The 15251-nt window shown below is 43.2% G+C and overlaps 1 protein-coding gene across 1 annotated transcript in view; it reads right to left on the bottom strand.

Moving 5' to 3' along the window:
* The window catches only part of ccbe1 (collagen and calcium binding EGF domains 1), a 38967-nt gene extending 28923 nt beyond the window's left edge, over window positions 1-10044 (bottom strand). The window contains exons 1-2 of the mRNA XM_062554211.1: window positions 9839-10044; window positions 9587-9667 (exon numbers count right to left, since the gene is read on the bottom strand). Of these exons, the coding sequence (XP_062410195.1) occupies window positions 9587-9667; window positions 9839-9939 (182 nt within the window). The 5' untranslated portion in view covers window positions 9940-10044. The remainder of the gene's footprint in view (window positions 1-9586; window positions 9668-9838) is intronic.
* Window positions 10045-15251: the final 5207 nt, after the last annotated feature.

Below are 15251 nucleotides of genomic sequence, written 5' to 3'. Positions count from 1 at the left end.
CGAATGTAAACCTTGTTGTTTTGTTTTGCCTAAAATCCTGACCATCCATTTATTGCTCTTGGCAATGGTGCAGTTCAGGTAAACACACAGACGATTACACAAAAGAGCATGGGCCACGGTCCAGGCCAACGGTTGCATATTGTATTCCTCTTAACCCCGCTGTAACACCCCCTCCCCTTTCTCTCTCTCTCTCTCCCTCACTCACTCTCTCTCTACACAAATACAGAAAATGCCACCCAATTGGACGCTGCATAAATATTTTGTAAAAAACAGGAAATTAAGCTTAATCATGTTCTTGACCATAAAGCCAAACTACTTAACTGCCAAACATAACGATCAAACTAACAACTCACTTCAGCAGTGCGTTTGTTTTTCTTTTTTCCCTGGGAGCAGTGGGGTGATGTGGTTGGGTGGAGTACATTGGCATCTGATGCATTCAGACAGGTTATTCTTCCCAAACCCACGCATACATATGCATGAGACTCTCAGACAGACGATGAATAATCACGTGTGTGGGCATCCTGTGAGCTCACACTGCGTGAGGTGAGGTTAGTGGAGTGGCCACAGAGTGGACGAGTGGGTTCAAAGTCATGTCTCACTCTCACCAGAGAATACAGTGTGTGGAGGAACAGTGTGTGTTTACTGTCTGGAACATGATGGGGCATTGAGTAACTGACTGACTTGCAAGTTCAGTCACATCCTTGTTGGCTATGACAAAGAATGTCTGAACAATATGAATTGTTATCAAGTGAAATACATCTCTTTGTCAGGCCTTTAGAAATCAAACACTAACAACCTCAACATGTGTGGGAAAGTAATGAAATATGACAACATAACGTTCGCTACTGAAGAAAAAATCCCACACATTATTGAGTCTGATTAGTGCTGATAATTATTGATAGTTAGCTCATTATAGATAGTATTAATTACTGATAATGTTGATTATACAGACAGAAGCATAATGGTTATACACAGGTACTGCATATTCAACACCATTTTCGGTGTACACAGTATATTTCTTACACGTTTTTATTTAAAAATATTCTAACTGTGGGAAAACCGTCAACGAAGCTGTCTGTTTCCTTAGGAAACAAGCTGCTTGGCAGAACAAATGCAATATATACCTTAGCAAGTAGCAACAGGTGCAGAAAGATGGCGCCTGTTCAACTAAAGACTATTACATGCCAATGAGTAGGTTGATTTCCCCAGAAAAACAAAGGTTCTCAATACCTGCAGCACACCTGAGCCCTGCTGTCATGGCTTTTGTGGGCACTTTGTGATCCTTTGAAACTTCAGCCCAAACTGGAACACTAATGCAAATTCAAACTATGTTGTTTGTAAACTATTGATTCAGCCATTACAATGTGTGTAAAAACACTGCCATGGCACGACTGTAGCATGACACAAGGTTATGATCGAGAGCTTACAGTATGTCTGAGCAACGTCTTAAATGACCACAGTCTGACTTGTCTCTTCACTGCTCAGGCATGTCTGAGGGAGACCGAATATGTGTGTGTTATACTGCAAGCCACCCAAGATTTGAATGAATCATGAGCTTGAGTCTTTAGGGTTGCAGAAAAGGCAAATAGCACAAACCCACCCATTTTAAGATGTATGCAGAATTATGCAGACATAGCGTCTTAATTGACTTCAAAGGATCACGTCAACTTTTTGAGAAACTAGTTTATTAGCTGTCTACCCCAGAGTTGAATAATAATAAATTAATAAACACCCTCTCTGTCTATGTAATAACCCAGACTGACACCCACATCATCAGCCTCACTCGGCAAAATACACTGGAACTGAGTAACACCTGTTAGTCTATACTTCCCAGAAAGGACAGATTAGATATCCTAACAACTCTAGAATGTTGTTGTTTACATGGTGTCTTTACTACAAGTACAAATAACAATGCAAAATGAGATCGCCATTTTCTAAGCCGATACATTTTTTACGTAGGAGCTGTGATTTCCCTCAGGCACCAGGATAGCCAGCGACCAGAGAGGATGTTACAGTTTGGAAATGGAAAGTGGCAGTGGTAGAGCTAGATGAAGCAACAAAACGATAATAGCGATGGCAGCTACTAGAATCACTGAGAAATACATCAGAGAATTGAAGCTAAGAGTTTGTGCAGTATGTGTGTCTGTCTGTTAGTTCTTCTCTCTCTACAAGTGTGGAGTTTGACAAAATGAGAAAGATATGGCAAATGAGCCATCTATGGCGTCTTGCTGGCCTGCCATTCCCCTCCTGTTCTCCCCTCCCTCTACACAGCACTCACTGAGCACCTACAGACGCTAGTACAAGTGAGTGCAGCAGTATCCAGTCTGAAGTGTTTGGAATCAGCAGATCTTGACCTCAACAACATGCCTACTGTCTCCAGAACACGATGCAGCGTCGCTTTGAAACTAGATAAATATCAAACACTCATAAATAGCCTCTCCGAACACACCCAGCCTCTGCCAAGCTAACCAAGCACACTGGCATTTTAAATAAACACTCTGCCACTCTGTTTCTTCAGCGGAAGAGCACATAGTAGCTTATCTCTGAACGCTCTTCATCCAGGATGACACTCAGTCTCAAACCATTCTTAAATTCAGTGTGCTGTTGCACTTGTTTATTCCAAATGCCAGAGTGTGCTTGGTGAGCTTGGAGAGGCGCCTGTTAGTGTCATGTCCCATTATTTTAATCTGTAAAAATGATAATTTGAAAACGGAAAATAAATTATAATTCATAGAGCAAAGGCATGCTTGATTGGATTGATGGCTTTCCCTTAAGTTATTAAACTTCACATGGCACTAAACAATATCCTAAGCTGCATTCAATTAGAAAAGGCTGAGATCTTATCATAGTCTCTTCAAAGGCATGTGTTTTGAGTATTTCCAATTAAAATAGGAATGAATCTTCTGCATTTATGAAAAATGACTATAATAGGGTGTGTTATGAACTGTTACAATATTCATAGTCATTATAAGGGATGTTTGTTTTCCTATTGATAGAAAAGGTCTGTTTGATAAAAAAAAAGGATTCCTCAAAGACCTGACTATCTTGATTAAATAACCTTGATATGTGCCACTTATTTCACCGACTATGAAATGCAATGAACTTGCATTGCTTGAATTGTCTCCCAGTTAATAGCTGGATATTTGAGAACTACAAAACATGCTGAGGGGTGTATAGACAAGTTAATCGTACCCAATAGCTCAAGCGCTCAAGTCCCCTCTGAGGGAATACGCTCCAGCACCTGCTGAGAACAGTTCATTATTTAGCTCTCTCAGTCTGTGTGGCTGGGCCCGGAGCTGCTGTACACACTACTGAGGGATTAGCCTGATGTGTGAAGGGGGCTCAGTAACAGGAGGATGTCCATCTCCGCCCAACATAAACACAACGCTCGAGTGGGAAAACACACGCTGCCAACACAGTTGTAAGTTTTGCTGGGAATTAAAGTCTGTAAAAAAAGTGAAGGGAGAACTTCAAAGATGAGAATCGCAGCAGATGAGCCTCTTTTTATTTCTGGTGTTTAATTAGTAGCAGACAAAACGAGACCCTTCTGGTTTAACGATTTGCAACAGATTGAGCTGGGAATTTGCATGAGCGTGGTCTTACCACGGTACACGACACCCATAACATGGGAGAGTTCTAAAACCACAACCACACAATCAAAAGCAACAACGCCCACGTCAGGCCTGAGACGATTACGACAGTGCTTGTGGAGGAGGATGGAGAAACAATGCCATTTGGCATTTTCTTAGCCAGCTACTGACCATTTTTTAAAATGTGAAGTAACGAGCCCCTGGCAGCATTCCTGTCCCAGTCTGGCTTTTTATCTCCAGCAGGGGAGGACAGGCCAGACACGGGCATGAGTTCCCTGACTGAGTGGGTGAGAGAGAGAGAGAGAGAGAGAGAGTGAGAGAGAGAGAGAGAGAGAGAGAGAGTGAGAGTGAGAGAGTGAGTGAGAGAGAGTGAGTGAGGTGAGACATCAGGGCTGATTCATCAGGCGAAGGCTGGGGGTTGATGGTCGGGAGGCGGTTGCCCCTGGCGATAGTGAGGCGGAGTGGGATGGAGTGCTTATCTCATGTGACTGATGGGAGAGCACAGCCACATGGGCCTGCAAATCCTCCATGTCAAGAGACTCTTTGCATGCAGCAGGGTTACTGAGGCAATCATCCATCTTACTGGCGATAAAAAGGACAATATAGCCTACCAAACACTGCTTTCCTCATCTAAAAGTATCTCTGTAAACAAAATATGAGATCAAAAACAGTTCCAGATGTTCAAAATATGTCAAACTGAGCACCATTTGAAATCATTTTCCTTAAAGACACTAACTACAGAAATACATGACTGGTAAGGTGTGATGACAACATTTCAGGATTCAACAGACATGTCTCTTTCAGCTCAATTTAAATGTTATACCAATATCCAAGACAACCCAGCTGAAACTAATAAGTAATTTGTCCACCCCACAGCACTAAACCCTGAAATGACATAAATGGAGAATAAACAGCCAATAATTGGATTTCTATTGATTGACTGCCAGATCAGTGTTATTATTAGATGCTATTGGCGGCTCTTTGCATTAGCTTACTAAATCATTGTTGTTGTACTAAATGTTTGGCTGTTCCATTGTTTTTGCATTTTAGACGTATGCTTAAGGCAAGGTACAGTATAAGTTGTGAGTGGAATTAGTTATTCCTCTAAAAGTTAGAGCAAACCTCAGTTCACTATTCACTGTGCCTTGCACTCACTTTTGCAACACTTGCATGCCAAACACAACACTGTTATTATTGTTAGATGAAGTGTGTAACAGTGCAGATATGCAAGGTGGAGGCAGTTTTACTTCTATCAGCCAGATCTTTTCAGCGTGCTCATTACATAAAGCTTGCGCCTGTAGCTAATTCTGTTGAACCCACACAAACCTACACACACACACACACACACACACACACACACACACACACACACACACACACACACATTTTGATATGGACCTTGCAAGCCAATGGAGAATGTCTTTTGAGATCACGCCGAGTCCATGGTCTTGACCAAAACCATGGTCTTGTTTTGCAGGCAACCCACGCCAGGTTTGTGCACACACAGAGGCTGACGTTAACCTCGTGGGGTGTGTATCCACCTCAGGATTCTTATGACTTCAATGCCCCACACAGTGTTGGATGCCCTTGTGCTCCTCAGGACACCCATTACTGTAACTTTCCAAACGCTGAGCGAGCCGTGGAGAAGAGGTAGCACAACAGACTTAGTAATAAATACCATTCGGGTAAGCATCTCACTCAAACACAGTTCCAGCTAAATCCCACTTGCAGTGAGAGTGCTGACTACTCTGTTTACTCCAAACAGATGGGAGGCAGCCCAGTCAGGCAGCTCAACACAAGAGAATGACATGACGCTCTCCAGTCTATGAAAGCCTGCAGCTCCTGACGTCTCATATGGAGGTGGACATTCCTGCAGGAATATTCACTAAGTACACATAACTGCACAACTTTCTCAATCTTCGTGACGAATCCCAATGACTGCTCTGACCACTGCGGATCAGGACATTCTCAGTGAAATACATCAAGCAGTTGCCTAATGATAAAGTTTTTGCGTAACAAGAAACATCTGGATGCCATGTCGGCAAAGGATATTAATCACAGGCAATTGCCTAATATTTCCGGCCAACTCATAAAGAGTGACACACAAGTCCCTGAAGTGTTTTTCTGTTACTGTAAAATGATCTGTTCCAGGCTGAATTATTTGCATTTGATACTTCCAATTTAGATGTTTGGAATTTAGAGTGACTTTGACTAAATTGCTGGTTGAGAAGAACACAAAACATGAAGTCTGAATGCACTCTAATCTCCATGCGCTTGGCCATGTCCACAGAGATTTCATCCTTCACTAGACCGAGCCAAAAGCTTTCAACAATATCAAGACGCTGATTAATTTGGTTTGGGTGTCCCACAGAAACTCCATATTTCTGTCACAGTTTTTATGAGTTCATGACTATGGAGACCATGTCTTTATCACCTCATTTCTCATGGGCCCATTTAAGCGTGGATATTGTTCATTTTCGGTGCTTTAAGTGCTCTGATTTTGCGGTCCCTGCTGCGGGCTATCTCAATGAAAACTAAACACAGTAACACTGTAAGGCACAGCGAAAGGTGCTACAGACCACCTGATCCACAGGAAATAAAACCCTTTTCCATACTAACAGTGAAACTTGACATCTTCGTTTTACTGCAATACATGTATCGATATTCATCATGCCGCGTTTCCTCTTCACACAGTGAGCCAGCCTTATGTAATATTGCTTTTGCAATGAAATAGAGACTCGCATGTCTCACTTTCAGCCAAGCCAGCAAACAATAAATCTGGAGCAAAATATGAAGAAATTCCACTCTGCCATGCTTTTGGCCTTGGGCTGATGGGCTCACTACATGGATTCAAGATATCAAATCAGGGCAGCTTCTCACTGACGGAAATCTGGAATGAGCATCAAACAAGTTGATTAGACAAGCCCAGTTTTGGAAGAAATGCCTGATGTTTATAAGAAATAATATAATAAAGATATAAAAAGAAACAAAAAATATTGATTCAAAAATGCTCTAGCAATACCACAATCAACCTTGAAACAATGCATGAAATGATGACTACCAGAGAAGTGCTGATGCATTTTGATTGAGCAAGTGAGTCTTAATCGTTAGTGTAAGAGACCTTCCCATATTCCCGGAAGGTTTGCAATATGGCTGAGCTTTGAGAAATGGAATGACAGCCTTTTGCTGGACGGAAACTCCCAGAATCCCTTTCAAGGCGCTCCAGTGGACATGTCAGGGGTGAGGCTGATGAGGACATGTCTTTGGCTTCTGAGCCGTAACATTTGTTTATGCTTAACCAGATAATGAACATGCTGTTGCTGGAGATAAACAAGCGGCTGGCAGGCGAATGACCAGCACGTGCGGAGCCATGGCTACTCTCCCGGCCCAATGGCGTCGTGTCGAGGGGGTGAGAAATGCCAGTGATATCCGCTGCGCTGTGGATGAGCTGCCCTTTAGTCCCATTTCAGTAAACTGCTTTATCCTGGAATGTTCCGGCTTCAGAGGAGCGGCGAGGAGGGAGTGAGGGGGGGCAGGAGAGAACACAACAAACTCACAAGCTCTGAGACCCCCAGAAATATTTGGAGCAATAACAAAGCGCAACAATTACAAACGGCACATACCAATTGTGTGTGACGGTTGCAGTGCACTTACTCTGCGTATGCTCTAAGCTTGCCTTGTTTCTTCCAACACGCTGCAGCACCACAGAGACTTAGGCTGGACTCTCAACTACAGCATCTGTGTGCACCACAGTCCCTTTGAGTTCCATGATGGAAATGAACCAACATTTGACACCAGTACACCAATTTATCAACAGATAAGTAAACTGCTGGCAACTCTCCCAAAAATCCTACATTCTTACATTCTCTTCTATCGTATACATTCTATATTTTCCTTCCTTAAAGACAGTGACACTGAACTCCAGTAAAGCATAAAAGCATACAATTAATCATCTGGTCTTTTAAGTCTCCCACTCAACTCATCAGAATAAATACCCCAGCTTCATGTACTCATGTTTAACTAGTCTCCTTATGAAAGACTCATCCTGTAATTTCAACAGTTCAATTTTATCACAAACTAAATGAGCCAGCACTAGCAAACACACATTTATCATTGTCAATGACAGGCACAGTCATTTCAAGGTGAATGATTTTGCCAGTTCATCTAGTATCCAATTTCTGGTAAAAAGGAGAGGTATGCAACTTCAACAGCTCCCCAACGACTTGAGTCCACATTCAGAGATCTGAAAGGATGGACTAAAACCAAGCACAACACAACCTGATTTAGTATTGTTTAATAGTATTATCCGTTTTTGAGCTTGGCTGACGATCAGTCCCAACAAGGATGACCTGCCTCCACTAACCCGGTCCAGGCTTAAAAGAGTGTGAGGACCTGGACCCCAGACAGAGTGATTTACATCACTGTCTGTTCGGCAGATATGATGACATCTGAGGTATGGATAACGTATGTTGGAGAGACACCCTGCTGGTTTAATCTGTGAATCCCAGGCAGACATTCAAAGCTCAGCGGGCCTGATTTCTTTTTCAACTGGAATCAAACGTGGGGTCATTTAGTGTTAGTAATATATCACTGTGTGGCCAATGATGACAGGTCTGCCACCTGAGACCATACATTCAAATTTCTACATGCACGCATGACTGGCTTTTGTGGGGAGGTCGTTCAAGCCTGCGTAAAATGCCCTCCCTGGGCGGCTTTATAGCAGTTGTGTTTGGCAAAAGCTTCAAAGGCGCTCGTTTCGACACACATGCTGGAACAGACGACATCAGCTACACAGCGACTCGTGTGTCAACTTGCAGGTGGACTAAGGTGCACCCAGCGCAACAGTACGTGTGTCCCTGCTCTCTTTAGCGTAAACAATGTCAAAGACTCAGAGCCCAAGCAAGCCTCATATCCCACCCTAATCATTTAAACATCCTGTTGCATGGATGCAAAGCCCAGCATTGTAACCTGCTGTCACTATGAGCTTCAGTAAATGCTGTGATGGGGCTCTGTCTGGAACGGAGGGTTAGCGACCCTAACCCTAGTGTACCTTTGGCTATGAAACCAGATTAAAGTTCCAGCCTCTTAATCCCTAACCAAAGACAAAAAACGACACACTTTTTCCCATTTGACAGAGTTTTGGGAGACAGCGCTGCTCAGTTTTTGGCTTGTTAGTCTTGGACTTGCAAGGAGACCTCAGGAGACTGAAAGGTTATGTCTGAGCAGTGTCTGATGAAAGAGTGGGGGGCTTTAACCTCCCTAGTAATGCACCTTGGCTTCTCAGAACAGGGACAAGTTAGGTTATAGGTGATCCATAGGTCAGTATGTTTGCTTTCGGACACCCAAATGATAACCATATGGCTGAATCCAATGCATCTATCTGTTGAAATGTAGATGTGTGTGTTGACATTTGGGAACACCTGCTAGATCTGTTGAACTCTTTAGTTGTGGAAAATGTTTTATGCTAATCACAATTCGGAAAGAATTGTATAAGAACGTCCTATGGCATCAGTTTGGGTTTAGAAAATGTGTGACACAAATGGTTTACTGGCTCAGTGAGCGGTTACTCATTAGATATCATGAGTCCTGAATGAGTATCAAACATGTCTGCATGACAAAACAATCTTAAAGCCTCACTGACATTAACAGTCACTTGGCACAGGCAAATTGCATTGTGCACAGTAATTACAACTGACTGAAGTCCAAAAAGTGACTAAAAGTTATCCACATTGTTAAAGTAGGCTATGCTGTAGTACAGTCCAACATCTTTTGACCTGCACATAATGTAGCAATGTCAATACTACACAAACTGTTAAACTAGCCTACTTGAGGAAGAGGATAACCAATGGAGATGGTTATACTCATACTTTATTTATGTAAGTTCATCAACAAATTAATAAAGTATCTCTAAAGAAAGTGGCGTTGCCTCGCTCTCTAAACTAGACTTAATTTCAAGTTATGCACGCTTTTAAATAAGTTTGAAATTGATTACCTACCTGTAACATGTCGTTACTTCCCCAGTGGACTTCTTGCAAGGATATTTTGTTGTAGCAATTTTGTTTTCTGAGCAGGTCTCTCTGAGGGAAAATACAGAAATACAATGATTTTGACAGATAAGTGTCCTCAATATCATACCGACATCTCGGAACAACATGAACAGCTTCACTGAGTCTGACGAGCGCAGCTCAACATGTGGGAGATTCGGCACTCGGTTCTAGAAAGGACACCGAATTCCGCAGCTTCTTTACCTGTCATCTTGATCCTCTCGAAAAGTCCAAAGTAAGCCGCGTGAGAAAAACGATAAGACCATTACGACTCTAAAAATTAGTCCTCTTCCCATGTACTTCATTTCCAACCACGGTATCGTTCGCGCGCCTGGGTAACACCTGTAACGGCGTGAGGAACGGAGGAGAGGACTTACGACGGTACCCTAAACTTACAGGATAGTTGATTGGTTGCCTCCCGCGAGGTCACACGTCTCGAGTCGACTGTGTTGGAGTGATCTATCCGGTTCCTCCCCCGTGACACCGTTGAACGCGCTGCCAAGACACATCATAGTGATTCTATCACCATAACATGTAAGGTAACACTAAATGTGGGTTTATTTCAACATGTTTTTGCAATTAATTTGTCATCACACTGTTTGTCTTGCACTTTCCTTATGATATGAGAAACTGGTTCCTCTGCATTCCACGTGTTTGTGGTGTATATACGTCTGTAGAAGTAGGCTACAGTTGTGCTAGAATAGAAAAAAGATCACCTTGCTTTCAAATTAAATGTCATGAACTGAATCATAGCCTTTGCATTGAAACACACACACACACACACACACACACACACACACACACACACACACACACACACACACACACACACACGGGGAGAGAGAGAGAGCGCACAAGAGATTTGAGCTTCTCCAGAATCACCATTGTTGACTTCCAAACCTTGACCTGTGTGCTAATCGTTATGTAGCCCTTTAACCCTCTGGTCAGAACTGCCTGAGAAAATACCAGTGCTTGTGCTTGCATATAATCATGATTGTAGATAGGCTATCTGACAAACAATTGTTGCCATCTAAATATAATATCACAACAAAATGTTGGTATTCTTTAAACAAATTGTGGGTTAGATGCTAAGAAGTTGGACAGGTGCCACTCACTGGGTGGCAGTAAATGTCAGGGCTAAGGTTGAATGAAACTTTCAGATCGAGAAAGATCTGCAAACCAACTGGACATGGCAACAAGGAGAACACAGGTATAACACATCAGTATTGTAAACATGATAGAATAACCTTGAACATCACAGATAGACATGAATTAGGCTACATCTTGAAGTCAAACATGATTTCTTTAATGAAAGGACTACCCAGACTCCAATGTTGACAGAATCACTTAATTCATGCTTGATTTAAGAAAAAAAAAGCCTACCTCTTTGATTCCCATGGTGAATTATGTCCTTGACTTTATACTGCCTCCTTGTGGTCAAATGTCCAACAGACCTGAGTAACTAATACTCCTGGGTATCTTCATTTGTGGCAGAAATATTTGAAGTAGAGTTTTTATGTTTCCTTCCTAGTTTTTTATCCAGAAAGTAGTCCATATAATCTTCAGGAGCTCTACTATGTCTAAAATGATTTATTCAATATTTCAGATAAACCATCTGTACAGTACCATTAGGAATGAACACATCCCAATGAAGAGTCATTGAGCTTAGTCACTGAGCCCTGTCTGTCAGACAACAACACTATGATGGAAATAACTAGACCAGCCCCAGTCCTGCCTTTGGCCAAAGCTTCATTGCTGTCCAAACCCATATTTTTAGAATTCACATTTTGAGTTTAGTGAGTCCTGGACATGTGGAGCCAGACTGTGCACTCCAATACACTATAACCACGGTGCTTCTGTCTCATTGTTACTGAACAAACCAAATCCTATGAGTGGATGAAATGGAAATAGCAGGGATGCCTTTTTGGACTTTTTCTTACCGTAGACATTCATTTTTTATTGGGGTATAAAAATAATCTAATCTCTTGATGTCTCAATTTTCCATCTCATTGTTATATTTCCTATTCACCCAAACATCAATAACCCTGGGTAAGTCTTTGGCCGTCTGTCTGCTGAAGGATTAGTTATTATGAATGACACAGCTTTTGTGTAGAACTCTCCCATTGGTTATAACTACAGCTTTAGACATTGGCTCTGCCATTGTCAAGAAAGGACATTTGCATAGCATTGCATACAAGCATTTATATGATAACAAAGGAATGTGGGCAGTGGGTTATGGCCATAGAATAAACCGTTGTTATGGTCATTCCAGTACATGCATATGATAGGCTATACACATAATATACATTATGTAGTAGTATAGGTTATATACAGGAGGGCTTATCTGATGGCACATCACATGGTACTAAATGTGAATGTGGAAAGAATAATAATTTTGAGAGGGCTGTTATTCTGCTTGCTCTTACAGACTTGCTCAGTGTTTGGAGAATGTCACTGTGTCAAATAAAACCATGATGTTTTCTGTCAGTTATAATAAAAAGATGTATTCTCACACCAAGTTCTCAAGTGTGTGGGGGTTCATAACTGTAGCATGTGTTCCTGTTCAGTTTGTGGCACCCCATGGCCAAAGAATCATTCTACTCTTTTTACAGTCTGTTACATTTCAAATGTAATGTGATTTTTCTAATACAATACAGTTGTTGAACACTATTTCGTCCAAAAGACTAAAGCCTCTACTGCCCACCTCCAGCAGAATAGTTTTAAATGTCATGCTCTCATTGAGAATCATGGATGCTCTCTTTTTAACACAGTTTTGTAAATGTTTTGTATTTATACAAATTGTTTGTGTATCGGGATACCATTAGCTTTGGGCATTGTTTTCTTGCATTGCCTCTGTCTAAGCTGTTTGCCTACTTAATCTTCCAATTTGACTTTCTGTTGACTAAAATGGCTGGTTTTCTCTACAGTCACTGTTGAGCTGTGAAACCAGAAAATAGATGCAAAAAGGAATTGTTGGTACATTTGAAACAGAAAATTGTTGACATTGTTGTAGTCGCTATTAAAGTAAATGGCTGGCTGAGGAAAAGAGAAAAAGAAAAAGCCTGTGCCCAAAACCCTTGAGGTGTGCAAGATTTTGCAAATGTTAGACAGGCAAATATTTACATTTCTATTTATCCTCAGGCACTGCTGCATTTTGAGCAGCAAGAACAGAGGAATGCTAATATTACAGATCTGGCTATTCAAGTGCGCTGCAAAAAAGCATGATATCCAGATAACATTACTAACACCACACAAAACTTCCTGCTCATTTTGCGCTCGGCTGCATCTTCTGAGAGGTCCATTAGCTGGCCACTCTGGTGTTATGAAGCCCATCAGATTAAACAGCACCATTTTCCTCCATTGAAGTCATTAGTGGAGTATCCGACCCCTGCTCAAGTGAAAATGCACTCGTCAGCATTTATCAGTGATAGGAACAAATGGGACTGATGAGTGCCGCACTGAATGAATGGCCTCAGGATGGACTCCTACTGGCCAGGTCTGGCATGACCTCTAGGCTGCGGATTGTGAGTAGATGGGAGTCTATGGTATTTAGCACAGCTCTGGAGTGCAGTGTGTCTGCTGCTGTTTGTGTGGTTATTTATGCAGAGAGCCTTTGACCTGCCCAATGCCATGATCTCATCACATGACACCAAGACGGCTCCCCTGACCTCTAACTGACCCAGTTAACCCTCACATGGACACTCAGGACACATACTCCCGCTTCTACTCACACACACACACACACACACACACACACACACACACACACACACACACACACACACACACACACACACACACACACACACACACACACACACACACACACACTCACACACACACTCACACACTCTCACACACACACAGCTTCTTCCATTCCCCTTTGTCACCATGTTCTCTTGCTCTGCTCTCCCCTCAGCTCATCTCCCCTGTTTCACTTTTCTGTGTGGTGTGCCAGTGCTGCTGTGGAGGGTCAGGAAAGTGGTGTGTGTTCCAGTGGGCAGGGCCACGGCTCCAGTGGACGACTGCAAAAGGAGATCCGTGCGGAAAAGGAGGGCGCAGATTTCGTTACACTGTGGCCTCACAATCTGCGGGTCAGGGAAGATTTACTTTATTTTTAGCACATCATGTGTCACAACAGGCCATGCTGAAAGAAAACACTGAATATGCCGTTCCTGTGTTTATTCCTTTGTGTGTGTGTCCATGTGTGTGTGTGTGTGTGTGTGTGTGTGTGTGTGTGCGCACGCGTGTATGGATAGGTATTCATATACATTTCTGTATGTTTATACATGTCTGTACCAGAGAGTTTGAGTGTGTACAACCTCATGTGTGTTTGTTTCCGTGTTGTGTTTGTGTGGGGGATTATTTGTGTAATGTAAAGTAGAGGATTTTACTGTAATCAGATGGCTATCCCACACGGCCTTACATGACCCTGCATACTGTGCGCTCAAATCCACAGTGGAAATGCTGCAGACTAAAAGCTGTGTACAGACAGCGTCCACTCCAGCGTCCATTCCATTCCCTAACCTCTTGACCATCCCTGTCCCACTGAGGCTGGTGAATGCAGCTGCAGCTGCAGTGCCTATCGTCATTTAGGCTAAACAGTTCGGGTTGCCGCGGTGACGAGTCTCCCCTGCCTCTGAGGAGCCGCTGCAGTTCCCCCGCTGGCCACTTGATGGCTCTTATGTCTAAGGCAAGGCTTTTCTGCCGCCGTCATCGTCCGCAACAAAATGGATGACCGGCGTTATAAATACCAGGGTGCGTCACGACTCAGGAGAGAGCCTGCTGTGCCATTTAAGTTTCACCTGTTCCCATGCCTCAGCACAGAGAGGCTAGGCTGTGAAAAAGGTCCTTATGTCTGCCAGGGTGGAGACAGCACAGCACAGCACAGCACAGCACAGCACAGGGAACTTAGCTCATTAGCACAGCAATAACAAGGTTAGGAAGAGCAAGTGTACAGCATGCACACACTCTGGAGTGGAAGGTGTTTAAGGTCATGGGGTGTTGCTGTATGTGTGACTCTGAATCACTTCCTTCTCTCCTCTTATGTCCCCTCGTGTTGGGCTGCTGTGGGATTCACATTCACTCAGACAGGCAGGCAGGCAGGCAGACACACAGAGAGAGAGACGGAGAGAGGGCAAGAGGGAATCACATGCAGGGAGGTTTGTGTACACACACACACACACACACATGCACACACACACACAAGCACACATACCTGCACACACACACACACACAAGCACACACACAAGCACACACACATGCACACACACACACACACGCACACACATGCACATGCACACACACACACATGAGCACACAGACACACACAAACATGAACACACACACACACACACACACATAGCACAGCACTCTCTGTTATGGACCCCATTAATTTCCTGGTGACAGATCTAATAGTGAACGTCCCCGTGCCTCTCCCCAGGACTGCCCCGTGTGTTGGCAGTGGAAGTCTCTGGTGCTTTGCCATGTTATTGTGCCCTTCACCTCAGGCCAGGGAGACGCTCGGCAGCGGCACCGCTGAAGGGGTGTGCAGTGGGTCTACTGCCCTGAATCAGACCCCGTATCTACTCCCCTGCTGAGATGCCTGGCCACTGC

The sequence above is a fragment of the Sardina pilchardus genome, chromosome 14 (assembly GCF_963854185.1).
Source record: "Sardina pilchardus chromosome 14, fSarPil1.1, whole genome shotgun sequence".
NCBI classification, from domain to species: Eukaryota; Metazoa; Chordata; class Actinopteri; order Clupeiformes; family Clupeidae; genus Sardina; species Sardina pilchardus.
Note: the sequence above shows the minus strand (reverse complement) of the source record. Positions and strands in the feature narration are given on the sequence as shown.